The 26,326-nt window shown below is 37.9% G+C and overlaps 1 protein-coding gene across 1 annotated transcript in view; it reads right to left on the bottom strand.

The window, feature by feature from the left end:
* The window catches only part of LOC126094520 (myotubularin-related protein 13), a 223,730-nt gene that overhangs the window by 97,846 nt on the left and 99,558 nt on the right, over nucleotides 1-26,326 (bottom strand). The window contains 6 exon segments of the mRNA XM_049908937.1: nucleotides 1,568-1,778; nucleotides 4,341-4,528; nucleotides 8,067-8,239; nucleotides 23,409-23,542; nucleotides 23,710-23,905; nucleotides 24,525-24,765. Coding sequence (XP_049764894.1) covers nucleotides 1,568-1,778; nucleotides 4,341-4,528; nucleotides 8,067-8,239; nucleotides 23,409-23,542; nucleotides 23,710-23,905; nucleotides 24,525-24,765 — 1,143 coding nt within the window.

Genomic DNA, 26,326 nt, shown 5'->3' with positions numbered 1-26,326 from the left:
GAATTTTTGTGATTTTTGGGTGAGCCAGCCATGACAAAGGTATTACAGTATTACAGCATGCGCACAAGATATATGAGACTGGTGAAATACCCTCAGACCTGAAGAGTGTGATAACTCCAATTCCAATGAAGGAAAGTGCTGACACGCGTGAAATTTTACCACATCATCAGTTTACGATGTTAGGGTTGCAAATACAGACACAAATTACTTACAGAGGTAAGAAAAGACTTGAAGAGGGCAACCTCGGGAACAATCAATTTTGAGTTCCAAATAAATGTAGAAATAAATGAGGCCATACGGACTCTACAGTAGGGTTAATGAAGGGTAGACTTACACTTACATAGTATTTGTGTATTTAGAGAAAGCTTTTGACAATGTTGACTGGAATACGTCCTTTGAAATTCTGAAGACAGCAGGATAAAATACAGGATTTGCAGAGTTAGCTGCAAATGTACCAAAAGCAGACTGCAGTTATAACAGTCAGAAGATATGAAAGCAGTGACTGAAAAGTGAGTGGGACAGGGTTGTAGCCTATCCCCAACATTATTCAATCTGTACACTGTGCAAGCAGTAAAGGTATCCAAGGAGAAATTTGGAAGAGAGATTCAAGTTCAGGGAGAAGAAATAAACACTCTGAGGTTTGCCGACAACATTGTAATTCTGTCTGAGATAGCAAAGAAGTTAGAAAAGCAGCTAAATGAAATGGACTGTGTTTTGAAAAAGAGGTAAAATGAACATCAAAAAAAGTAAAAGAAGGGTCAAATTAAATCCAAAGTGTTAAGTGAATTATATTAGGAAATGAGACACCACAAGTAGAAGATAAATTTTGTATTTTGGTCAGCAAAATAACTGATGATGGTCAAAGGACAGAGGATATAACTTTCCAACTGATAATAGTAAGGAAAGTGTTCCTCAAAAAGATAAATTTGATTAATTCAAACATCAATTTAAGCATAAGAAAGTCTTTTCTGAAGGTATTTATCTGAATAGCAGCTTGTATGGGAGCAAACATGGGCAATAATCAGTGCAGAGAAGAAGAGAGTTCGAGCTTTTAGAACATGGTGCTACAGAAGAATGCTTAAGATTACAGGGTTGATGAAACCACGAATGAGGAGATACTGAATGAAATTGGGGAAAAAATAACATTTACAGCACAATATGACTAAAAGAAGGGATCAATTGATAGAACACATCCTGAGGCATCAAGAATTTCTAATTTGGTAACAGAGGGAATTGTGGAGATTAAAAATTGTACAGGGAGTTGGATACAGTAAGCAGGTTCAAAGGGATGTAGGTTGTGGTAGTAATTCAAAAATAAAGAGGCTTGCATAGAATAGACTAGTATGCAGAAATGTGTCAAACCAGTCTTCAGACTGAAGAAAACAATGACCGTTTGATGTGTTTACGATAGTATGACTATCACTTTTCACATGAATGCAACCTTTTTCATCAATAAATATTCACATAAGGCTTAGTTGATTTTCATATTTAATTTTTGTATACACAGTTGTCATATTAACATTTCTGAGATATATACTTATCTCTGTAATACGCAATACACACAAACCTTCTGCACATGGTGTATCTGCTGTTAACTGTGCTTATTCTGAACGGTTCACTGCTTTGCCTGGAACTGTTATTTGCCGTGGTACTGCTACAAAGCCCAAGTCTATACCAGTCTCTCACATAACTCCTTTCTGACAGTCGCTCAAGCGTTTTTGCATCAGTAGGTGCTGGAGGAACCAGTCCTGGTCCAGGAACCTCAAAATCATCTGTAACTGTCAATCACAAAACCATGTAACACATACACAAATTTGTCATCAATAGAAATTATTAGTTACTGCAAGATTCAATAGTTCTATGAACTCCCCCCCCCCCCCCCCCCCACCTCCTTTTCCCTTAGAAACAAACTTACTTAATTCATTACTGATGTTTAACAGAAAGATGGAACAAATTCCTTAGACAAGCATTAAAATGCACACTCTATTTGCGAAGGACTATAGCATAATAAAATTAGCAGGAAAGCTGGTGATGTGTACTACTACTAGCATACTACTAAAAAAATTTAGCTTATACATACTGACCAGATCCTCATACTATTTAAATATTAATCACCACTAAACAGTTAAACATTTTTCTGCAATTACTGACCACTAAAATCCAATTTTCAGTAAATAATTTATTGCTGAAGAACCATTACACTGTTGCAATAGATTAACTCTTCTAAACTATAAATTACCATTTTTTTAAAACTTACCCTCTCCAGGAAAAACTTCCACAAGCTAAATAAAATTGCCACAAATAAGTGAAGGTGGACCAGAACAAAGTAAGATTCTTTACACATTACAAGCACACAAAAAATAAAAACCAAAGTTATTGTATAATTAGAAATAATGATAGAATGGTCTAATTTATAAGACACGTAAGTTATTTTCAGCAACCGTAAATACTGATCAGTTCACAATGCCCACACACCACTGCATGAATTATTTCATACTCAGTCATCTCATCTTTTTCTGCTCCTAAATATCAAAAGATTTTTTCATCCTCTCCCCCTACTCTCATCTCAAATTGTAACAATCAAAATCTTCATTGATTTTAACACATATGTACTCTCGACAGGCTGACAGGTTCTTGCCTTAGGAATGAAGATATAAACAGTATCACCTGTTAAATTACAAGAACTAAGAAAATGCAAACAACTGTCGTCCTCAGGCTTGTGTTCTTTAATATTCATCTAGCAAAATATGAGAGCTTATTACTGGAAAAATTGTCAATCCTCAGATTTTTATAGCATATGTACTTCTGGGGCATCAGTTTAGCTGAAAAATCTTGAAATATCACAAGTTTGAAATTTAATTCCTCAGTTGTGAATTAAAAAATCTGGCAATTGATAGCACAATATTGGAATAAATTCCATGTACCAAGCTGCAGCTGACTCAGATGTTTATACAAGCTGGCAGCTTCACTAAATGGGCATTTTAAGAGTCAAGCAGGAAAGTACTTGCAGAAATACTGAGTAACTCAATTTACTTGTAGTCAACATACTGCCACGAAATCAATCTGTCCTCTTACCCTAATCAAGTTACTGTAATGACTGATCAATATTTCTCCAGTTTATTTCACAATACATTCTATTAGTTCTGGTATCATTTAATTGCTATGAGCCCTCCATAACCACAACTGTACCACAGTAATCTGGTTGCCTCATAGAAGTGAATGTGACCAGAGCTAATCTATCTGTTTTTGCAATCACACCACAAGAATTTTCTATAATCAATGACATTTATAAGTCACCTTTCCTAGTCTTCCTCTCATTAATGTAAGAGGTAGTGAAATCAAATAAATCAAGTTGTGTGCAGTTTCTACATAATCAAAGTAAGGCATGTAGAGTTTTTAAAAATGGGTTACTGACCAGAACAATTAATTGCATATTTCAACAAGAAATTACCTGAAACTTCCAGGCAGATTAAAACTGTGTGCCGGACTGAGACTCGAACTCGGGACCTTTGCCTTTCGTGGGCAAGTGCTCTACCGTCTGAGCTACCAAAGCACGACTCATGCTCCGTCCTCACAACTTTACTTCTGCCAGTACCTCGTCTCCTACTTCCCAAACTTCACAGAATCTCTCCTGCGAACCTCATTCTGGAAACATCCCCCAGGCTGTGGCTAAGCCATGTCTCCGCAGTATCCTTTCTTCCAGGAGTGTTAGTTCTCCAGGTTCGCAGGAGAGCTTCTGTGAAGTTTGGAAAGTAGGAGACGAGGTACTGGCAGAAGTAAAGCTGTGAGGACGGGGCTTGAGTCGTGCTTTGGTAGCTCAGATGGTAGAGCAGTTGCCTGTGAAAGGCAAAGGTCCCGAGTTCGAGTCTTGGTCCGGCACACAGTTTTAATCTGCCAGGAAGTTTCACATCAGTACACACTCTGCTGCAGAGTGCAAATCTCATTCAAGAAATTACCTGTTTTGGCTGATATCAGCCATCTACAGACTGACAAGATATGTTGTTCAATTGTGTGTGATGTGTAGCATTTCCATCAATCAATGATATCCCTATTATGACCGATATGTCATCCATTCCAGGATCTAACGTTAGTCATACATTGTGGATTACATCAGTTAAACCAACAACCCAAAACAATATTCTACAGACAGTTATGTTATTACAGCTGAGAGCAGAAACACATGAAAGATAAAATACAAGGTCAAGCAATAAAAGAGTCAAAGTTCTGTTTTCAATGTGCTAGCAGCAGCAAACAAAAATTAATATTGGCAACAGATTCACTATACAACATGTTTCTAGTCTAAATGCTTCTCTCTTATAGCTCTCAGAGTGTTTACTCACCTGAAATATCATCATCTTGACCAAAGTCAGCTGCATCTGTTATTGGAAGACTCATACGACCAGGTGATGTAAGGTATTTGCTACTATTACTTATGTTAGGGAATACATATTTCTGCCGTTTTGATGAAGCCTTTGGCTTGAATCCAGCTTTCCTCGCCGTTTTCAATAATGTTTTCTTTGCAAAACCCCTGAAAACAGTTGTTCTGGTAGAGAAACACCACAATATTTTACATGCAGGTCCTCTTACTTTTTTAATTTATAGAAACTTGAATGCCAGCCGTAAAGCTTAAGTTTATAACATAAAAATAAGAACTACATTATTTCCAATAACACAATTTAGTATTTAATGCAATATAGAAGAGACACTGCACCCTCACAATGCGAGCACCAATTTTCCTTTACATTTTAACTCTTCTTATCCTTTAATATCCAAAACTTAAATATTTACAACTTATTCATATAAACTGCATCTAAAGAATTCAGTAAATTGAGTTAACAAATACAGAAAACAAAATACTTTTATTTGACTTCAAAGTAAACTCTGTCAGCCATAATAGAGTTTTGACAATGCTTACAAAGGGGTTAAAAGTTTTCAGCACAGCTTTCATCTGAAATATATCAATCCACTGATACACATCTCTGAATGTGATTAACCCTGTTGGTCATACCTTATTCTGCAACAATGGTTGCCAAGTGTACTCCTTGTCTCTGAACTTGTGATGATGGTTAGCAGAAGATACAAATCTTAGTCACACATGCCAATGAAATCTCCAACTACTTCCATGCATATTTTGTCTTCTGTCTGTCAGTATATCAATGTGGTGCATATCAGGAAAAGGCTTTTAGAACAAAGTCTCCACACCACCCTTGTTATTCCCAAATTCCTTTAATATCAATCTCGAGAGACATATTGCACTTGTATAATGTTGCTTGCCCTTAAATTCTCTGACAGTTGACCCTAATGTAGTGCACTATCAACAGTTTTGCTTAACTGCTTGATGTAGTCAAGCCATGATCTCCCTTTACAATTACCCCCCCCCCCCCCTTTCAGTTCTTTCTATTACCGAACTGACTATTTCTTGACACCTCATGAAGTGCCCTATCAATTGCTCCCTTCTTTTTTGTTGATTAGTTACTCAACCCACTTACCTAATCTTTAGCTTCTGTGGCATCATATTTCAAAAACTTCTATTCTCTTCTCGTGCCATTTTAATGTCCACATTTCACTTCCATAAAAGGCTCCACTCTACACAAATCCCTTCAGGAAAGACTTCCAACACTTAACTTCTGTTCTTCAATTTTCATTTTCTCCTTTTCCTTTCCTTTCGAGATTGCGAGAACGTGGGAGGTTCTCTAGCCCGCCTTTTGATTCTTTTCTATCAGTGCCTCAACTCTATCCAGCATATCCCTAACTAACCTTGTTTCCCATCCTATTGACTTTATCAATACTGATTTGTTTCACTCATCCCTCATATCTACCTCCCCAAAAACAAAATTAACAAAGTTGTTTTGTTAAGAAATGCCAATTTATGCAAATATTATGAATGTCTATGTGTAGTTACAAACAGTTCTGCAGTGAAATTCACAAAATTCTTCAGCAAACTGCTTATTGCTCAGTGCTTGTAGTTTGTGATACAATTCTGCAATATAGTGTTGTAATACAAGCTGGAAATACATGTCAACTGAATCTTGGAAAGATGTAATTACTAAGTGCAACTGCACTATCAATATGTGTGCAATAAAAAACTTAATGATGAGAAAAACATGTTCAAAGTACAGAAATGTTTTAATTTAACTCAAAATAAATAATGTGACTGGTAGCACAATTTCTTCATTTTTGCTACCAAGCTTTGCTCTCCTGGCTTTGCTTGTTAGATTCTAGGATTTTCACACCCTCCCACCCACATCATCGAAACCATTTTGGACTACTTCTGCAAAAACTGAACAGGTCCAAAACATAAAAAATTAAAAATGTGAATCCGTCTTTTGAATGAATACATCATCAAATAAAATTCATTTTTCCTTACTGATATTCACAATAGCAACTTAACATTTTTTTAACAACCCAACACAGCACATATCATTATATATTAAACACCATCCAAAACTAAAGTTATATTTCAATATTCCCAGGTGCCATCTCGTCTGAAGTTCCAATGAGTCACAGAAGTGAAAGGTAAGTAATTCCAAGTCAAATCACTCAATAATTCTAGGATCTGTTACCGTGAATCTCAGATTTTCATGAAACTTGAATAAGAACATGTGCTTTTTTCCCTTTCAGACTAAAACTTTCTTTTATATTGAATTTCCCATGCAGTGGTGTTCTGATGATTTGGCTCTGCAAGAATGGCCACGCAAAGTAGTACTTATACTACTTACACTACTCACTGCTCAATACTTCATGAAATTTTTGATTTGGTATTTTTTTTTTTCCAGTCGGTAAGAAAGGCAAATAGTTAACATTAACACAATTATTTAAGTAGTAAAGTTACAAAGATGAGAACAAACAATATTAATGTACATTACTTTCCCATTTCTGCAAAAATTGCTGGAGTGATAAAGAACATTTATATCACATTTTTGCACCCTGCTTGAAACCTAATTTTGGTTTTACATAATTCCCAAGATTGTGCACTTTTTAATAAAAGAAAAGTATAAATGTGTTTTCTATGAATGGACACACAAATAAACCAGAAATCAAAATACTTTTTGCTGTGATGAAAAAAGGGTTGGAGCCTGACACCCACTGCCTCAGACGCAGGAGTATCAACTAACATATATACATATCAATTATTCTAGGCAGACAAATTAACTGTGTGTGAAAAATTTATTCCATTTTATTAACTCTGTAATTTTTTTAATATTATAATAAAAGGTGTTGATCTGTGCAGCTAAATCCCTGCTCACAGTGATAAAGTGTTCTGTGTGGCTGTAGTTGCTTGCTTGGAACCTGTACAGATATGAAAACAATACGACAATCACTATATGCAACAATCAAGTCCTTTGGCCTCAGTCCCCCTTAACAGAGACTGGCCATATTTGTTAGTGGTGAAGCCTATCATCATTTACTGTATTTGTAATGAAGAATGTTTTTAAATGAAGTAGTGCTCAGTTAATTACAAAGGAAAGTATCAATTCATGTAGTGTCATTAGCAAATGTCTAATGGTTCAAAGTTGTTTATGTCTAGAAAACAATTACAATAGCTTGTATTCGGGAGACTAAGAAAATTCCTTTATAAACATGGGAAAATTATGCAGTAAGTTTCATAATAGAGATAGAAAAATTAGTGTGAAATGTGACACTGACTATTAAGAATGAGGAGACTGCAAAGTTTAACATAAAACACATAAGTTCACAGCATGTAATTTTTGTTAAAACAGTGCTATGTACACATGACAACATTTGGTAGGTTCAGTTATTTCTATAGATTCTGTAACAGTAATTGAACTTCATGAATTTACTGTCAGAAATTAATGGAAAAATTTATTTACATAAACCAGTTACGAGCACTCTCATTCTCACCATTAGTGTCCTCATGACTTTATCACTAAAGAAACAACACTATCTACTACATGCTAGATGTGTAAAATCAGATCTTAGGTACATTCTTTAAAGTCATAAACAATATGTTTCTCTTGGACTGTTACTGCATTTAAGATAAAATAATTTTGCCTACAAAACAGTATCTGTGCTAAAATTTGGCAAGATGCATCATCTATACTTACTTCAGAGTGGCATTTTTCTCTTTTCCTTTATGCAATGGTGTTTGAGGAACAACTTGGCCAGTAAATGCAAAATGATGCAGTATGTGAGCTGGGTGACGAAGCCTATGCACCATCTTCCGAAAAGCTTCAATATTTTCAGGTGTCACTTCCTCATCAAATGCAACCTTGACAAGCTGAGATAAAAGAAAAAGGTTTTTAACAGCCACCTGTCTAAATCTTAAATTGAATCTCACTCTGCCCATTTAGAGTTTTGACACATGTCAAAATTAATCATCTTTAACACTAGTATTTTACAGACCATTATATTTTTACTTATATTTTGTCAATAATAAGGTGGGATATTAGAGTCAGAGAGAATGCATACCTCTAAGATAAATAGTACTACAAATATTCTTCAAAAAACATAAAACAAACTACACCCTTTGCATAAAATATACACTACACAGAGCAGTTATGTAATGTCCCAGTGGTATACAGTATCCTGTATTTCTCACACACTTTCCCTGGTGCCAAGGAAGCGTTTATAAAAGTCATTATATACTAGAAATGAACATGCATAATAACAAATTATAGATGGTTGACTCTTTTGCAAGAACACGACTACTGTTTTTGTTTCATAACCAGCCACAGGTATAAATTAATACGCCATGTCACCTGCAACACAGGTATGTTATGGCAATGTATGAATTAAATTTCCTTTAAAATTAAAACCTTTAACAAATTATAAATTCCGGTAAAATTAAGGCATAAGGCCCTTTCTAGGCTTACAATTGCTGTACAGCATCCCCGTGTTGCAGAACAATTTTTAAGATCTATAAAAGGAAAAAAAAAAAAAAAACGCTGAGGACACCACAACTGTGGTGAAATAGGTTTGGACATTAAACAAAACCATAACTATGTTCTTGCAAAAATGGCACACCTTCAATAACATAATATTTTTCGACAAGCATGAGAACGAATTTGCACAATTTTACAAACTATAGGACAACTGCCAAGCAGTAGGACACATCGAAGCATTTTTGTCTTAAGACTTGCACAACTGTTACTTTTCAGAGATATCACAAATTGGATCTTAGCACTTTGAGACAGAGCCACGCATGTGTGTGTGTGTGTGTGTGTGTGTGTGTGTGTGTGTGTGTGTGTGTGTGTATGAACGTGTGAGATTTCTACTTCTAAGGAAGGACTGTCAAGTGCTTTAATATTTCTACTATTCATTTTCATTGTGCCTGCTATGACTCAGCTTCTCCTCTATGTGGTGAATAGCAATCTTTCCATATTGTTGTTCTTCCATCCTGGACTTTCCATTGTTTGATTTAACCTAAAGATTTAATTGATATGGTGCTACTTTCTCAGAGAGACACTGTTTCACATGCCATTCAAGAAATCATCTACATTATACTAGGCATGTTCAGAAAGTAAGAGTACTAGATTTACTCTTTTTTTAATTTTTATTTTTCGATAAAGTCTATTTGAAACAAAATTACATGACGTTGTTGACACATTTGTTGAATGTCTTACCAAATAATCACTACCCAGTTTAACATGTGTGGTGAGCTGTAGCACAAGCTTCTTTATGCCCTCCATAAAGAACTATCCCACTGGTGCCTCCTCCATTTCAGAAGCCTTTTGCACCCTGTTTGACAGCTGAAAATTTAATTCCACTCATGTGTGCCTTCAGAGTGGTGCAAAGATGATAGGCTGAAGGCACCGAGTCAGGGGAAATATGAGGCCGCCAGGAGTTCAAAACATCCCAACCAAATGAGTCTAAGAGGGCCTTGGTGGTTAAGGTTGGGTGAAGACAGGCACTTTCATGCAACAAGCACACTCCTCTTGTCAGCATTTCCATTCTTTCATTTTGAATGCTCCCTTTTGAGTGTTTTTAGGGTTTCACAAAACTGTTGTGCATTGATGGTCTACCCCCATCCCCCTTCCCACAAAGGCAAAAATGTCTTTATGGTCCCAAAACAATTATACCCTGACTTTTTGTCCACAGTTGTGATTCTGAATTTTTGGCCGATGGGGAATTTGTGTGATGCCACTGTGATGACTGTCATTTTGTCTCAGGCATTTAATGAGCCACCCAAGTTTCATCTCCAGTCACAATAAAGCTCAGAAAAATCCTCACATTCCAATTTGAGTCACTTGAGAAAACATGTGGGCACTACCAACCTCATTTTTCTTGTTCTGCACAGTTTCCAGTATCCCAACATTTGTGTGACTGTCTTGTTAAGAGAATTCTGGTGAGTTGTGGAAATATCACAGAAATTTCATCCACTGCCACCTGGCCGACTTCATGAGCAGTTTCCTCGATTTTTTACACCAACTGATGAGTCAAAAAGCAATCAATCAGTCTGTTTGTCACATACATTTGTTCTGCCTCCACTAAACTTCCTACACCGCTTAAACACACTCATTTTGTTCAAAACTTCTCACCGTAAACTGTTTTGTTTCTTGAAAGAAGATCTGTATGTTTTATTCCTTCTGCAAGTAGGAAGCAGATCACAGGACATAACTCGCACTGGGAGGGATTGCTCAACAACATCTTTCATGCAACTGGACACAACAACATGAGTTTATCTAGTACTGAGTTACTGCAATGCTCACTGTGATTAGGGGATCCCCCACTACCACTCTGTATTGCCAACAAGAAAAAGAAAAAAGAAAAAAGAAAAAAAGAAGAAAAAACTGTAAAGTGCAGTCTGATATGGTCATAGTACACTTACCTTCTGAACGTGAATCATGATAGCATTTATATTTCAGGTATTTTTCCAGGTCTACTCCAGTATTTTATAGAGTTAGGTCCATACTTCCAATTTTATAAATTTTATGTCCATATAAGCGGAGTTTTTTGATATTGTTTCTGTCTGTAACTAAGTAACATGTAACTTGCTTCGAAACTGGTTTCATGTTAACACACAATTCAGTTACCCTCAAAAATCTGTGGGTTTACATCATGGCTTGGATAACATTTTTCTGTACTCTAAAAGCTTCTTTAGGCAAGTACAGGGTGAGTCAAAAGTCTTTGGACACCTTCATAAGTTGGAAGATTAAAGGGAAAATTGAAATGTGAAGATGGGAACATAGGTTTGACGTGGGGCCGAAATGTTGTTTATGGCCGCCATCTTTAAATCCGCCATTTTGGATTCAAGACTTTTTTTTTTTAATGGGAAGGGGGGTGTATGACACATCAAGTAACACTCGCTTGAGCTCTGGAATTGAGTAGTGTAATTTGTTTTTGTCTATCTTGTACAGTTTAGAGGTTATCAATGTTCGAAGTTGGGAAATTACCTTCATACCAGCTGCTACAACACATGTTCTATCATGCAATGCACAACTGTAGTAATTTCCCAACTTTGAACATTAAGAACCTCTAAACTGTACAAGATAGACAAAAACCAATTACACTATTCAATTCCAGAGCTCAAGCGAGTGTTATTTGATGTGTCCTGCACCCCCCCTTCCCATTAAAAAGACTTGAATCCAAAATGGCGGATTTCAAGATGATGGCCCTGAATGACATTCACCCCAAAAGTTGCGGCCCCACATCAAACCATCATCACATTTCAATTTTCCCTTTAAACTTCCAACTTATGAAGGTGTCCAAGGACTTTTGACTCACACTGTATATTAGTTTTCCCAAATCCCGAAATTTTATATTGTCATAACAACAGGGACAAAGTATCGCCTGACAGATTTTTTTTTTTTTTTATTAATGATATTCAAGACATTAATGACCTAAATGAGACTTCAGTTGACTCAATATGCTGTCCACGTGCTTACTTGCACCCCATTTTCATTTACTAGTAAGCCAAGGAATTTTACACTTTTTACAGTCGCCACATTTTTGTCCATACTGTGTATTTCACTTTTACACTGTGCTGATGGTTTCCTGGTTTCTGTACTGTTTAATTTCAAATTATTATTTTCAACCCATGTCTCTAGTTCCTCAATTATATATTCAATATTAACTCTTTGTCAGTGTTACACCATACTATCACTGTTGAGTGATCTGCACATACGGTGGCAACAGAATGAACCTGGCGTGGAATACCATTTATACAGTACAAAAATATTAGTGGTCATAATACTGAGTGTTGTGGAACACCTTATTTTGTGTTTTTCCAGCCAGAGACAAATTTCTGGCCACTGCTGTGAACAATTGGTCCATGCTTTCTGTTCAGTAATTATGATAACATACAATTAACAGATTTTTCTTGGAAACAATAGCTTGTGGAGAAGGAGGTACAAAATATTTTGTGAGATCACAAAAGACAGCTGACACACAAAGTATATTAGCAAGACAACTGCACTTATCGAATGAGTACTATTGCAGCCTTTGCAGAAACCACACTGAGCGTTTAAAATAATCCTGTGAGATTGATTATAATTTTTTTATCTGATCATGAGCAGCTCTTTCAATATTTCTGGATTCTTGAATTCCCCATTCAATCTTTTCTTCCACTTTTATCATATAGCTGAACTTCAAACATATTTAAGTCAACCTGGACAACAATCCTCATCTAAAGAGTGGTTGACAAAGAGAGAGTGATAGTGCAATACTATGGCAGAGTATTTTCATTATTTTAGTGGGGCCATCATCCCTTCCCACATTCCATGTTTAAATTTTTTGAAGGTCATGATGATTTTCATAACATTCTAACTTGAAAGATACGAAACCTTAAAACCTGTATAATTTCTCTGTTTTACTAGGATTTGTACTTTGAGGTCATCAGTTACCCATGTTACTGCAATTTAGTAGAAGTCACTGAAGGATTCACTTATGGCACTAGAATCTATAACAATTCTACCATTTATCACTAGAGGAGCATTTTGCTCCATTTCACTGCCAACTTCCTTTCTTATAACAGACCACACTACTTCTTCTTCTTCTCTTTTTTTTTTTTTAATCAAACTGTTGTTCGCAGTATGCTTCGCTACTTTAATTACTTTGTCAACTTTTTTGTATGTGCTTACATATTTAATCCTGAAGCAGGCACACCTATGCGTAACATGCATCAACCATAAGTGACATGGCCTTGTACCATTCCAGTGTAAGCCCAAACACATTCGTTCATTATTGCTCCACCTAACACAGTGCTAAGTTGCGCTGTCATATGTCCATGTGAGCAGTAGTAACATAAAATAGACAACAAGTTAGGTGAGAAAAAATTTATGATTCATGCAAGAAAATGACCCAGATTCTGATCTAGCAGCTCAATCCTACAATACGGCAGTTGACTATGAGATAATTAGTGATCAGTTACAAAGTTGGCTGGGATCTGGATCGACTGCATTATTTAATGCTTCGAGTGGGTCATTACTATGGGGTAACAGATGCACATAGCACAAGAGTAATATAATTAAAGTTACTTCACTATTGTTTAATCAAAGAGTGATTTAACTCATAATTTATGTATTTTATCATTGTTTAATCAAACTAAGATTAAACTGTGATTTGGTCATACTTGCACACACTGCCGACGTGTGTGTGTGTGTGTGTGTGTGTGTGTGTGTGTGTGTGTGTACTGCTGACAAAGGCTTTAAGGCCTGAAAGCTATAATTGTGTGAATCTTTTTGTTGTGCCTATCGCGACTCAGCATCTCCACTATATGGTGATTAGCAACTTTTCTTCTCTGGTCTTAACATGTAAAAAACTGGTTCATGCTTATGGATCTTGTATTGTATAGTAAAAAAAAAGGTGTAGGGAACCCCCTCCGCTATAGAAGTGGACTGGGGCGTGCTAGAAGGCAGATTTGGCGGCCGATCTGGGCGGCTACTGGGGGAACACGCTACGCAGTCAGTGGCTAGCCATTGTACGGTTAAAACGAGTGTGCCAAGTGAGGCATTTGAAAGAAAATTTATATTGAAATTGCCTTGCATGTGGTTTCAGCTGTCGTACTGTGCTCTTGTTATAATGGAATGGCTCTAAAACGAGGATAATTCATCATCAAGAAGCATTTATAAAGAGCATTCAGCAGCAAGAGTGAGAGACCAGATAGCCGCCACGTGCTTGCCACCACTATTGTGCCGCTGCTCCGCCTGCTTCAGGAACTCAGATATGTACCATAGTATGGACCAGTATGTTTGTGTGAGTGGCTTTCAGTAATAATAATTCCAGTGATATAAACGTGTGTGTGAACCCTAAAATTGTCCTGATCATGAAACCAATGTAGGGTCCCATCCTAAATGTGCAGAAGACCGAGTATCCTGTTTTTGAAAAACTATTGATTTGTATCTGCATTAAATGTGTCGAAGTTCAGCGCCATAGTGTATAAATGTTGCTAGTTAAATTTCCTGCTTCAAAAATAGTGACAAAGGCACACAAATTGAACTTTTAGGAAAGTAATTTTGCTTTGAATATTACTATGAACTATTTTCTGAAATTAATTACTTCTCAGAAGTGAACTTACTAAATAAAAGCCTCGAACTTAACATACAACCCCACTTAGGAGACAGTATAATTAAAAATATTATTGCAAGCACCAAAGTAGTGCTCCATATGGCCGAGTTGCCATCTCAAGAGCCAATTGCAAAAAATAATAAGAACAGAAGTAGAATGGGTCAATATGAGAATAAAGGACTCTGATGTCGTTTGCCAAATTAATAACAAGCTTGAAGAATATACTGCAATCTGCGTAAAATCAGGTAAAGGATGCCAGAAGAAGATTACAATAGAAACATGCTAGAATATTTAGAAATGCACAGTTAATGAAAGCACTAACTTTAAATTCATGGCAAAAGCCATATGAGATTCCAAAATAATAGATCCAATAACACCCATCATTGTGTGCCCCACCCAAGATACCTAAAGAACAAATCACAGTTTGTCCAGTTGTTAATATGATTAATAGCTCAGCGCATGCTGTTAGTAAAATACTCAATATACTCCTTAAGGAATGTTACACATATGAGAAAGATTACACTAAAAGAAGTTCTTACAATATTGTCAATAAAGTTAAAAATATAAAAATACCAGAAAATGGAACATTTTTATCACTCAATATACTAACATGTATACAAACACTCCAGTAACAAAGACTACAAGTATCATTAAAAGCAACTATCTCAAATATAAGTAAACTCACTCAAGTAGAAGCCTATGAAACAGTAGAACTACAATTAATGATTACTTACAATTCAAAAAAATTGTTCACAGGTTCTGAGCACTATGGGACTTAACAGCTATGGTCATCAGTCTCCTAGAACTTAGAACTACTTAAACCCAACTAACCTAAGGACAGCACAAAACACCCAGTCACCACGAGGCAGATAAAATCCCTGACCCCGCCGGGAATCGAACCCAGGAACCCGGGCATGGGAAGCGAGAACGCTACCGCACGACCTTACTTACAATTACTTCTCACTGAAGAACAAAACTGATCTCCAACAAGATATGATAGAAAAGGGTTCATGCCTAGTGAGTATATTAGCTGATATTTTCATTAACACTTCAGATAGGGAAAAAAATGACAAGTTCACTCAAACAGTTGTTTACTCACCATGGGAAGAGAGAAAAATAAGAGTATCAACTTTTAAGATTTAAAAATTTCAAATGAGAAATCTGAACACAAAATATTTTTAGAAAACCAATGACAACAGATGAAATTATCCACAACAAAACATCCCATCTGACAGCACACAAGCTTGCATATTTTCATTCTTTGATATAGAAACTGGTCAACTTATAATTGGGAAAAGAAAACATTGCAAAAGAATTATATATTCTACAAAATATGGCTATGAATAATAGTTATCCTAAACTTTATCGACACATTATTCAAAAAGAAAACCAACAAAATACACATCAACCCCCTAGATGAAATAACTTTAATCAGACACACAAGTAAACAACAGAAAAAACGTTTTTGTGTGGCAATATTTAGGTATAGTTTCTGAAAAACTACTCAATGTTTCAATAATACAAAACTATACTGTAGCTACAGTAACATTAACAATTTACAATGATTATTGAGGTATAAGGTTCACTTCAGCAGTCACCAGAGTGTCCCAGGAAACAGGTGTTACTGCTCATGCACAGTTATGATGATGTAGAAAGCACATGCTTGGTGTTTGCTCTGTACATATGCTTGTCATTGCATTTCTGTTTGGAATTTTGTGCATAGTGGGGCACCACCTGACTAAGTACAGCACTGCAGCATATTGTTTTAGAGGGGGACACACAGAGTTATTGGACTTAGGGCAATTATTTTATCATATCCTGTCCAGATAAGGAAGGCAAAGTAAGGAAGCAGTTCTTGACATAATATTCACTTCAAAACTAGACTCTGCAGTATAATCACATAGGCTCCTGCAGAAAGAGTCAGTTGGCGTAAAAGTTTCCCAGGTATGGTGCCATGGCGTAATATATCCATAAAAAAACTATCATGAAAAAACCAGGAGGCGGCCACCATAACTGTAGCCGAAACATGGGTTTCTCTAGCAGAGGGGTGGTTCATTTTTCCCCATTATGAGGCAATACCATACTTAGGCTGTTTTAGTTTTATTTCTAGACCAGGGCTTAACAACTGGCCGGTTTTGAGCACGAGTACTCGCGTCTGCTCAGGCACGTGCTCGCGAGCAGGTGCAAGGTCGCGGAGTAGGGAGGGAGGGGAAATGCGCGCGCACATTTGAATAGGGCCGTAGCATGCCTATTGAATTCGCGCCGACTGTGTAACATTTAAAGTACTACGATCAGCTCTAACAGTCACTTCGCTGGTTAAGAAACATGTCATGTCGCCGTTGTGTAACCCCAACCATGCTTTAGCAGTTCAACCCCCATTGGGAGGAATTGTATCTGTTTACAGAAAAAGATGGTGTTGCAAAATGTTTAGTATGTCACAAAACGCTGAATTCTTTTAGAAAATTTAATTTGCAGTGACATTATACGTCGTACCATGCGAAAGACTACGGAAGTGGAAAATGTGATGGACCAGATCGTGCACAGGAAGTTATTAAACTTAAAAGAAAGCTATCCGAAGAAGATATGGACGACAAAGAAAAATCAACTGAGGCAGCTCTCAGAGTGAGTTACAAAATTGCTTTGCTTTTAGCAAAATCCCTGTGCCCCTTCGCTGATGGAGATTTAATAAAAGAATGTTTGGTAGTTGCAGTGGAACATTTGTGTCCATCTCAAGTTGAACAGTTTCGGATTGTGCCATTATCTAACATGACCATTATGCGTCGCATACAGGACATGGCAGATGACGTCCAGAGCCAGCTTGCAATTATAAGATTTTATGGCTTATTCTCTAGCTCTGGACGAAAGTGTTGATATCACTGGAACAGCGCAGCTTGCCATATTTATTAGAGGTGTTAATAGAGATTTTCAGGTGAGGGAGGAGCTCCTCGATGTAGTAGCCATGAAGAACACTACAACCGGAGGTGATATTTTAAGTAGTATTGAAGAAAGTGTTGAACTATAGGATTATCGTGGAATTCTTTAGTTTCAGTGTCTACAGACGGTGCATCAGTGATGACAGGGAAAAAAATCAGGTTTCGTTGCGCTGTTGAAGGAGAACATGCAAAAACTGACTGTGCCGAATGAAATAAGGCGCGTTCACTGTGTGATCCACCAGGAAAACTTATGTGCAAAGAGTATCACTCTAAAAAATGTGATGAGTGTTGTTGTTCGTACAACCAATTATATAAGGAAGCGTGGGCTACAACACAGGCAATTTAAAAGCTTTCTTGAGGATGTAGAAAGCCAGTATGGTAGCCTGCCTTATTACAGCGAGGTCCGCTGGCTTAGTCGTGGCGAATTATTAAATCGATTTTTTTTCATATTAGATGAGATAAATATGGTCATGGAAATAAATAACAAGTGTTTTCCTGAATTGAAAGAGCCTTCATGGAAATGTGATCTCGTGTTCTTAGCAGATTTAACTAGCCATCTGAATGCTTTAATATTTCACTACAAGGTAAATATCTGCTAATTACCCATTTCATAGATCGAATATGAGCTTTTAAAATGAAATTGACATTTTGGGTGAGTCAGCTGGAAACAGGAAATCTAGCTCATTTTCCTAAATTATCATCCATGCAAGATGTTCACAAAGACTGTGAACGTTATTCACATAGTTTAGTTGCCCTTAAGGGAGAATTTGATTGACACTTTCAAGACATGACAGCACTGGACAGTGATTTTGATCTGTTCTCTTCTCCATATTCAGCGAATATTGAAGAGATTCGTCCTGAGCTGCAACTAGAAATTATTGACCTGCAGTGTGATAGAGAATACGGAGACAAATTTCAGAACAAGAAAAACATTTTGGAATTCTACAGACACTTCCCTCAGGGTAGATTTCCTCGTTTGCACAAACTGGAAGCTACAATAATATCAATGTTCAGTTCCACGTATGTTTGTGAACAACTGTTCTCTGCAATGAAATGTAACAAGACGCACCTGATAAACGCATTGTCTGATCGAAATTTAAACTGCACGCTGCGCCTACAATGCACAAGAACAATTACTCCAAACATAGACGCAATTGTAAAGGGAAAAAAGTACAAGATAACCGAGAATCCCACACTTCAGTGACACCTTTTATTTTGTAACAGTTCACAAATTAATACGAATGTAGAGGCATACACTAAGCTAATAAAATTATGTGGCATGTGTACATTCTCCTTTACTTGTTTCATTTGTCGCAGTAATAATTCGTGAGTGATATCCCTGCAGGTGGCCATGGATTTACATTGACTGGCGGCAGCTGTTGTGTGCCCCACGTGACTCTCCCCACTCTCCGCTCTGGTCCGGTAGTGGGGTTAGCATGCTCGCGCTGCTCCGTGCTCGCGCCTTGCTGCTCACAGCTTGCTCCGCGAGCAAGTATGTTGTGAAGCCCTGTTCTAGACCGTGCCCTCTTAGACAAATTATAGATTCAGGTTTATATTCTGAAGAAGGCTCAATTACTTGGGCTGAAACCTAGGTAAAGGTCGGTTTCATTACCACAATCGAGGCTGATAGTTTCTTATATATTTCTTATATATACTCAGAAAACCTTTATTAAAATGGGCTCTACAGTTTGAAATACTCTATATTATGCTTTGTGGTGACTTTCACAAAGTTTTATTTATTTATTTTCTAATTCATACTCTACAATACTGTTATGAAGCATTTCCAATCAGGTTTACATCTACACAGCACTGCAAAAAGCTAGTAAGGAGGAATACAAATTTCTTGCAAAAAATAAAAAATAAAAACCAAAAACAAACGTTACTTGTATGCACTAGAACTGTTCCACTTCAAACTGTGTACAAAATTAACAAGGTTTTCCGTGAAGGCAAGATACTGGACAGCTGGCAGTTTATATTCTACTCTAGGAACAAATATAAAGCCATATGTAGAGTTACAGTGATAATGTCTATACTTTACTAATAAATTTAATTGTGAATTGTAAACAACAAAAATTAAGAAATAACGTCAAGCCTATAAGAGGTACCAGGTAAGTGTTAAAGCAGGTACTGTTGTCGAAAAACATTGTGTTCCACAGAAGGTAGATTTTTGAAATTCTGCTAAAGCTGTCACTACATTTGAAACAAAATATTTTATTCAATACTATTGACCAAATTTACCTGCTTAGCCATCTTTAAGTGAACATTTACATATGTTCACATGAATATAGCATTAAGAGATCTTACATTATGCCATAAAAGAAATGGGTATCAGACAATACTCCAAAACCATTGGGATTTCGTAAGCCGTACTAAATTGCATAACTCACCTCAAAGTGTACATTTGTATGTCCAGATTCACACAGAAGTACTTGGTATTAAGCTTTTCACTGTGGTTTTTGGGATGCCAATTTTCTTGCGGTACCAGTATTGTTTTATCCCATGTTTGCTTCTTTATTATGGCACAATGTCATACATGCCAGAAAATGAAAATGTACTCTCAAAATTAAGCAAACAGTTTAAACTAGCCAATAGCGTGAAAATGAAACCCTTTATTTCAAATAAATTGACTGTCTACATGGAAAAGATTAATAAAAGCCAAATTTCTTTGGCAACCGGCACAAATAGCTTCATGGGTCCGCAAGTTACTGCTCAATTGTTGGTAACATGGCAATAAAATAAAGTCAGAAAACTGAAACTAATAACATATTATTTTAGTCTTCCAAGACACTGTGAATGTATTTTAATTCATTTGATATCTCCCGGCCACAGAAATCAGTTTTGTTTTCATTCAACGTGAGAAATGTAAATGATAAGAAAAAAGCAAAATCACAAAACGTAAACATGGGTCACATGGACACTATCGCCACTATAAGTCAGACTACTATGCACATGCATTAATCAGGCAGCTTGGGGACACCAGGAAAATTATCCCGTGTAGCATCTGACTAATTGCTGCTACTGTTCATACAGCCAACAGCCACAATTCAGGTATCCCGAAGCAGGAGAAGGTGCTGCTCACACAAGACTTGAGCTCTGCACATGCGTGTTAGCCTGCTGGAAACTGCTCAAATGAACACACACACACACACACACACACACACACACACACACACACACATATATATATATATATATATATATATATATATATATATATATATATATATATATATATATGATAGAGGGAAACATTCCACGTGGGGAAAAATATATTTAAAAAGAAAGATGATGAGACTTACCCAACAAAAGCGCTGGCAGGTCGATAGACACACAAATAAACACAAACATACACACAAAACTCTAGCTTTCGCAACCAACGGTTGCCTCGTCAGGAAAGAGGGAAGGAGAAGGAAAGACAAAAGGATATGGGTTTTAAGGGAGAGGGTAAGGAGTCATTCCAATCCCGGGAGCGGAAAGACTTACCTTAGGGGGAAAAAAGGACAGGTATACACTCGCACACACACACATATCCATCCATACATACAAGACACAAGCAGACATTTGTAAAGGCAAAGAGTTTGAGCAGAGATGTCAGTCGGGACGGAAGTATAGAGGCAAAGATGATGTTGAAAGACAGGTGAGGTATGAGCGGCGGCAGATTGAAATTAGGAATTAGCGGAGATTGAGGCCTGGCGGATAGCGAGAAGAGAGGATATGCTGAAGGGCAAGTTCCCATCTCCGGAGTTCTGACAGGTTGGTGTTAGTGGGAAGTATCCAGATAACCCGGACGGTGTAACACTGTGCCAAGATGTGCTGGCCGTGCACCAAGGCATGTTTAGCCACAGGGTGATCCTCATTACCAACAAACACTGTTCGAGAACGCCTGGAATCCCTACCCAGTCTGTTACCCCCGGAAACCATCCTTGTAACCATTGATGCCACTTCCTTATACACAAATATTCCGCATGTCCAGGGCCTCGCTGCGATGGAGCACTTCCTTTCACGCCGATCACCTGCCGCCCTACCTAAAACCTCTTTCCTCATTACCTTAGCCAGCTTCATCCTGACCCACAACTTCTTCACTTTTGAAGGCCAGACATACCAACAATTAAAAGGAACAGCCATGGGTACCAGGATGGCCCCCTCGTACGCCAACCTATTCATGGGTCGCTTAGAGGAAGCCTTCTTGGTTACCCAGGCCTGCCAACCCAAAGTTTGGTACAGATTTATTGATGACATTTTCATGATCTGGACTCACAGTGAAGAAGAACTCCAGAATTTCCTCTCCAACCTCAACTCCTTTGGTTCCATCAGATTCACCTGGTCCTACTCTAAATCCCATGCCACTTTCCTTGACGTTGACCTCCACCTGTCCAATGGCCAGCTTCACACGTCCGTCCACATCAAACCCACCAACAAGCAACAGTACCTCCATTATGACAGCTGCCACCCATTCCACATCAAACGGTCCCTTCCCTACAGCCTAGGTCTTCGTGGCAAACGAATCTGCTCCAGTCCGGAATCCTTGAACCATTACACCAACAACCTGAAAACAGCTTTTGCATCCCGTAACTACCCTCCCGACCTGGTACAGAAGCAAATAACCAGAGCCACTTCCTCATCTCCTCAAACCCGGAACCTTCCACAGAAGAACCCCAAAAGTGCCCCACTTGTGACAGGATACTTTCCGGGACTGGATCAGATTCTGAATGTGGCTCTCCAGCAGGGATACGACTTCCTCAAATCCTGCCCTGAAATGAGATCCATCCTTCATGAAATCCTCCCCACTCCACCAAGAGTGTCTTTCCGCCGTCCACCTAACCTTCGTAACCTCTTAGTTCATCCCTATGAAATCCCCAAACCACCTTCCCTACCCTCTGGCTCCTACCCCTGTAACCGCCCCCGGTGTACAACCTGTCCCATGCACCCTCCCACCACCACCTATTCCAGTCCTGTAACCCGGAAGGTGTACACGATCAAAGGCAGAGCCACGTGTGAAAGCACCCACGTGATTTACCAACTGACCTGCCTGCACTGTGAAGCGTTCTATGTGGGAATGACCAGCAACAAACTGTCCATTCGCATGAATGGACACAGGCAGACAGTGTTTGTTGGTAATGAGGATCACCCTGTGGCTAAACATGCCTTGGTGCACGGCCAGCACATCTTGGCACAGTGTTACACCGTCCGGGTTATCTGGATACTTCCCACTAACACCAACCTGTCAGAACTCCGGAGATGGGAACTTGCCCTTCAGCATATCCTCTCTTCTCGCTATCCGCCAGGCCTCAATCTCCGCTAATTCCTAATTTCAATCTGCCGCCGCTCATACCTCACCTGTCTTTCAACATCATCTTTGCCTCTATACTTCCGTCCCGACTGACATCTCTGCTCAAACTCTTTGCCTTTACAAATGTCTGCTTGTGTCTTGTATGTATGGATGGATATGTGTGTGTGTGCGAGTGTATACCTGTCCTTTTTTCCCCCTAAGGTAAGTCTTTCCGCTCCCGGGATTGGAATGACTCCTTACCCTCTCCCTTAAAACCCATATCCTTTTGTCTTTCCTTCTCCTTCCCTCTTTCCTGACGAGGCAACCGTTGGTTGCGAAAGCTAGAGTTTTGTGTGTATGTTTGTGTTTATTTGTGTGTCTATCGACCTGCCAGCGCTTTTGTTGGGTAAGTCTCATCATCTTTCTTTTTAAATATATATATATATATATATATATGGAAACATGTCCATATCTCTGTCCAAACTCTTTGCAGTAAGTATTAAGAACTGTTCTGCATTAGACTCTACACCACTTAGTAAAAAATAGAAATTTGTTTCATCTACTTTTTACCGTAGGTGTTCAAGCAGAAAACAAAGTATCACTACATATAATTATTGTTTATGTCTGCTACCATCAGTAATCTAATACAATCTGTCCAAGTATGGGAGGCATCACAAAAACAAGCAGATAAATGATACTTGCAGATATTGTGAACAAAATATTTTACACATTGTACTAACCTGGAAAGTACATGATCTAAGTTGCAGTCCTTCTTGTAACCACTGATCCAGATGTGCTAAATACTGAACAGTTATACGCTTCTCTTTTGTCAAAGAAGTCACAGGGAAAGACCTTGTGACGATCTGCTCACAAGCTAAAATAAATTTTAACAGGTATCATTCATTTTATTCACTTGCCAGTCCACCATTTGAATCACAATTTTAGCACATCATATTCATTAATACACTGAATACTCTTCAATATTTACTTAAAATAAAAATACCATCGCAACAGACAGTTAAGAAAGAGAGACATACTCACCAAATGGATCACAAGGGATTCCTTTAAATATAATGCGATAGTTTGTTAGGAATATGGCACCCTCTGCTGGCAGCAGTGGTGGTCCACCAAGTGCCCCACCTGTTCCTTCTTCCCTACCATCAGGTAGCAAGTACACTCTGATTCCATCTATTACAGGTTCTTCACCAGGTAGCATGCTTGGTGTCAAGATCTTGGGCTGTAAATCAAAATAATGGTCACGATCACACAGGTTTTCTGAGTGCAATTAATTAATTATGAACTTTCAGGTGTTCAGCCAAGCTGTTATCTTCAGAAAAACAACAATTCAGGTGAGCATTCAAAAGTGGACAGTTAAAATAACAAGTGTTCACAAAAAATCTAATGAGTATACAAAGTATGCTGCATGAAATTTAATGGAGCATACACTCAGCAATTTCTAACTCTGCAACTGGAAAATGTTGATGCATTCAATTACTTATGTACTTTTCCTATTATGCTGCATAGTTGATGAAGGAATGAATCTAACAGTGCTGAGAATTCTGCTTTAATTTTTGCCCATGGGCTTACTGCGTGCATTTCATAGACATTAGCCCTAGTTCCATTCTCTTTATAATATATACAATTTTGAGGTTTTCTTAAATCTCATACCTAGTCATGCAAAATATTACAAATAAAACTGAATATGCAATTTTGAATTACTCAAATAAATAAAACTCATTTTCTTTGAATGTATTGCAGTTCATACAATACATAGTCAACAAATTGTTTGACTGAATGCTGATACTATCCACACAAATCTTTAAAACTAACAGAAAACATTAAGCATGATGTCATACCTTCTGAATAGGTGGTAGTCTCTTTGATTCCCGATGTACAGCTTCCAGAGTTTCTATGTGCATGTGAACAACACCAGGTACCATTTGATGGAGGCTACGGATGTGTTCTGCACTAACACCACCTTCAGTGCACACTTTATCTACAAATCGTGACACCAAACGGATCACAGCTGATCCCATTTCACCAGGATCTTGTTCTTCAAAACCAGACTCAGCATCTGCACTGTCACTTTCAGCCACACTATAAGTGTTATACAAGGAATTAGTACCTCTTTAATTGTCCACAAAACAGTATAACACTGTGGTCATTTTCTTTGTCATTAATTCAATAAATCATTTTATCAGTGCACAGAAGTTAAACTGAAATTTTGGATTAATGAAGTGACTGTCTACACTCTGCAGCTAGGCCACTGGGCCACAACACCAGGACAATGCAGCAGTGAGTATTTGTAAGCTCTGAAAACTAATGCCAGTTTGTAAGCTGCCTACCACAATTCAGTTGTTTCCCATATGCTGCACGCCACTCAGCAACTCTGCTATATGATATTTCCAATGTTTTTACACTTAACAGCTCTGCTTAACTTTCTTCAAGCCATTCTCTTCTCTGGGTTATGTTGGTGTATTTCATTAACAGCTCCTGCCCTCTCCTCCTCTTTAAGAAAATTGCCAGGTGACTTCCCTGCTATGTTTAGGAACACAACTGTAAGCACAAAATCTTTCCTCCACATTCTACTATCACTTGACTGACTTCATTTCAGAGGAATTTGGAACCATCCAGAACAGTAATTGCAACAAGTATCTGAACTCCCATTGTGATATAGGACAGTTATTCAGAAGTAAGGTCCAGTTTCTTATAGAACAAACGATCACACATTTTTTTCAGAAAACTGTTTTTATTAAATTCCTTACATATTTCTCTACTTTTCTACATAGTTAAGATATTTGTTTTAACATTTGTCATAATGTTCTGCAAGCTCTTGTATCCCTAAGTCATGGACGACTGTCTTTAACTGCTTCTTTCACCTCGTCATCTGTTGCAAAGTGCTTGCTGCTGAGAAAATGTTTTAGGCAATGGACCTAGTGAAAATCGCTCAGCACCATGTATGAACTGTACAGTGGGTGGACAATCTGTTCCCATCCAAAAGAACTTATCACGTTTTGGGTGAGAACGGCTGAATAGTTTCCGATGTTCGTCATGCAACAACAAATCTTTTTCTGTGTTGCATATCTTATAAGTTTAGTCAGGTTAGCGAAGTAATCATCTGCAATTATTGTTGTCCCTTACTGCATAAACTATCACCAAGACTCCACATCTACCCAAAATGCGGTTGCCGACTTCGACTCCTCCCATGACGCCATTCCCTCTAATGATGTTTAGACCCTGCGATCATGTGAGAAACCCACGTTTCACCCCTTGTGACAGTTTTCTCTAAAAATTTATCATCTACTGTATCATATCGGTCCAAAAACTCAAGAGCAAAAGCCGGTAAGCAGTCTGGGAATCCAAGACACACACACACACACACACACACACACACACACACACACACACACACACACACACACACACACACACAAAATTTGTAAAATTGCAATTTTTCAGGGACAATTTTGTGCAAAGTTGTTCTACCCACATTCAGAAATTCCAATCCTAATCATCAGTCTTCAAGAATCTTCTCATTGATGGCTTTGATTCATTGATTGAGAGAGTATGGGACCAAACAGCGAGGTCATCAGTCCTGCGATTCCAAACTGGGTTACGTAAGAAAGAGGGTCTGCTAAAAGTGGACAGATTCAGTCAG

Source organism: Schistocerca cancellata, chromosome 8, assembly GCF_023864275.1.
Source record: "Schistocerca cancellata isolate TAMUIC-IGC-003103 chromosome 8, iqSchCanc2.1, whole genome shotgun sequence".
Taxonomy (NCBI): Eukaryota; Metazoa; Arthropoda; class Insecta; order Orthoptera; family Acrididae; genus Schistocerca; species Schistocerca cancellata.
The sequence above is the reverse complement of the archived record's forward strand: the minus strand, read 5'-3'. Positions and strand labels throughout refer to the sequence as shown.